This window comes from Triticum dicoccoides, chromosome 1B (genome assembly GCF_002162155.2).
Source record: "Triticum dicoccoides isolate Atlit2015 ecotype Zavitan chromosome 1B, WEW_v2.0, whole genome shotgun sequence".
In the NCBI taxonomy this organism is placed as follows: domain Eukaryota; kingdom Viridiplantae; phylum Streptophyta; class Magnoliopsida; order Poales; family Poaceae; genus Triticum; species Triticum dicoccoides.
This window is the reverse complement of record NC_041381.1, coordinates 506,675,674-506,678,337: the sequence shown is the minus strand read 5'-3', so window position 1 is coordinate 506,678,337 and position 2,664 is coordinate 506,675,674. Positions and strand designations below refer to the sequence as shown.

Genomic DNA, 2,664 nt, shown 5'->3' with positions numbered 1-2,664 from the left:
TGAAATTTCAAATTTCAATTAATGAATTTTAACCGAATATAATTTCCAGATTGAAACTAGCTCAAAATTTTAGGGTTACAAGTATTACGGACCGCATCGAAATATGCAAAATTTTATTGGAATTTTGAACCCAGCCGAGTGGAGCGCTAGAGGACTCGACGAGCAGGCCTAAACAACCAAACCAACCAAGAATGCTGAACCAAACTACATGGATTGCATGACATATTTGAACAAGCACACGTGAAGAAACAAGTTGACACCACGCTGTGTCAGCCCCAAAACTAGAAAAATATTACATCTGAAATTCCCAACAGCGTCATCTGTCGTGATAAACATGGAGAAGCAAAAGTGCACTTGGCGCGAGCAGGCAGCACGTACCCACGATCGGGACTGCACCGTGCACTGTCGCCAATCAATTATGTGCTAGTACAAAGCTCCAAACCCGAAAGGACCTGATGAATCAGCTCGCACATACTACATGCTTGGTGCTCGATGCAGACAGCGAGGTAGGCATGGCACTTGCACTGCATGGACCCGGGCATCACTCAACGTCAACGAGCATTCCATGCACACCCATTGGGAGCGAGATCACTGTCACGGCCCAGTGAATTCTCTCAGCCACAGCCACGACAACCACCGGTCGTTGTGCACTCGTCGCTAGGGAACATCTGCATCGACGCACCAGGGGTAGAGCCGTAGAGGCGTAGAGCTACGTACGTGCGTGGCTCGGCTGCCCGCGTGCGCGCGCTGGCTCTGCATATATACTGGCCAAATCCGCGGGCCGGCAGCGTGTGCCTGGTCACTTTCATCCCGGACAGGACCCCTCCCCCTCCTCCATTATTGATGGATCCATGGATAGATGGATGCCCCGCCAGCCCGCCTCCATTATTTCGATGCCTTGATTTGATTCTCGCTTCGCCCCTGCCTTTCTCGGTTCTCTAATTCTCTTCCTTCGATCCTCCCCGGGATTATCTTATTAGCTAGCACGAGTGGTGTGTAAGCAGTGTACGTACCTACGTTGCCGGAGAGATTGAGGCAGCTCTTGTTCGACGGGACGGGAGCAATGAAGATCTCCAGCATCAAGAGCACGAGCAGCGGCGGCACCAGCGCCGCCAGCGGCTCGAGCACGGGCTTCGGCTCCGGCTCCGGCGCCTCCCGCTCCTTCAACCTCCGGAACCTGTCCAAGCTCATGCTGCCGCCCCTAGGCTCCAGCCTCAGCCAGTCCACTTCCGACTCCGATAAGAGGGTCGTCTCGCCCCTCGACTCCAGATACAGGTGAGACATGAGGCAACACCACCATCGGTACCTGCTACTCCTCCGTCTTACAAGAATGCTAATGGTTTAGGTGCTGGGAGACGTTCATGGTGATCCTGGTGGCGTACTCGGCGTGGGTGTACCCGTTCGAGGTGGCCTTCATGGACGCCAGGCCCAAGGGGGGCCTGGAGGTGGCCGACATGGTCGTCGACATCTTCTTCGCCGTCGACATCGTCCTCACCTTCTTCGTCGCCTACATCGACTCCAGGACGCAGCTCCTCGTCCGCGACAGGAGGAGGATAACCTTCAGGTACGTAGTACGGTTTACCCACCTAACCTACGTACGTGCTACCTTGTTCGACAGTCCTCTCTTCTTCTTCTTCCTTGGAGTTGCATGAACGAACGTCAGTTAGTTGTGCATGTTACCCAGTTCTCTCCTCTCATTTTCTACCCAAATGAACATGGTATGGGCAAGATATATGCATGTTTTCAAGCAAGTAAAGCTCTTCCATTTCCATAAATAAACATAATGTTATCATGCAAAGTCCACATAATGTTATCATGCAAAGTCCATGGGTGGGTGTGTTGTCATGTATCGTATCCAGACTTGACCCCCGTCACGACGTCCAACCTTTATGACGGATGCGGCGGCCTAATTTTTATGTGGTGATGGCTAGTATGCAGAGATATTGTGCATCTTACTCCTGTTTAATTTATTTCCTATTTGGGATATAAGTTGTCTCCTAGATCCATTTCTCTTCTGGTATTAGCAATTTAGCATGCGGGTGGATAAAACCAAATGCCAACTTTTCTACTCCCTCTGATCCATATTAATTGATGCACATTTAGTACAACTTTAAGGAGTAGTTGTATTTCCAATCCAGAATTGCGTGATGACGATGGGGATATATGTGTTCATGCCAAAGCGATGGACAAGGTAGTAAGAATCCGGATTCTACCGGATCACAAAGGACCTCTATGATATATGGGAAAATTGTTCTATGTATCCAAACGAAAATCGGGCATAACATGAATTCTTTTTATTTGTGAGGAATCGGGGAATTTTTATTCCAAACCAATAGAATTCCAATCAGCCATTACAAGACTTTGAGGAAAATCTGGAGCCCTATGCAACCAACAGGCTGTGCTCCGAACAGTCCGAGCACCGTTCACAAGACTATGGGCTACCCTATTCTGTGAACTACCAATCTTACAATGTTTAAACTCCCGTTCATCCAACAAAAGCTTGATCTCCTACACTAGATAACCAGACGGTGATATGATGAGCGAGACATCCACCATCAAAGACAGTGGTCCTAGCGAATCTGATTGCACAATAATAGGAAAACTAGACCACTCAATGGCTAATGACGTTCCTATTTTGATTGAAAAACTCAGACACTCTGTTAG

General features: G+C 48.9%; 1 protein-coding gene across 1 annotated transcript in view; it reads left to right on the top strand.

Moving 5' to 3' along the window:
- Positions 1-790: 790 nt before the first annotated feature.
- The window catches only part of LOC119345064 (potassium channel AKT2-like), a 6,650-nt gene continuing 4,776 nt past the window's right edge, over positions 791-2,664 (top strand). Inside the window, exons 1-2 of the mRNA XM_037615296.1 lie at positions 791-1,275; positions 1,346-1,564. Coding sequence (XP_037471193.1) covers positions 1,064-1,275; positions 1,346-1,564 — 431 coding nt within the window. The 5' untranslated portion in view covers positions 791-1,063. The remainder of the gene's footprint in view (positions 1,276-1,345; positions 1,565-2,664) is intronic.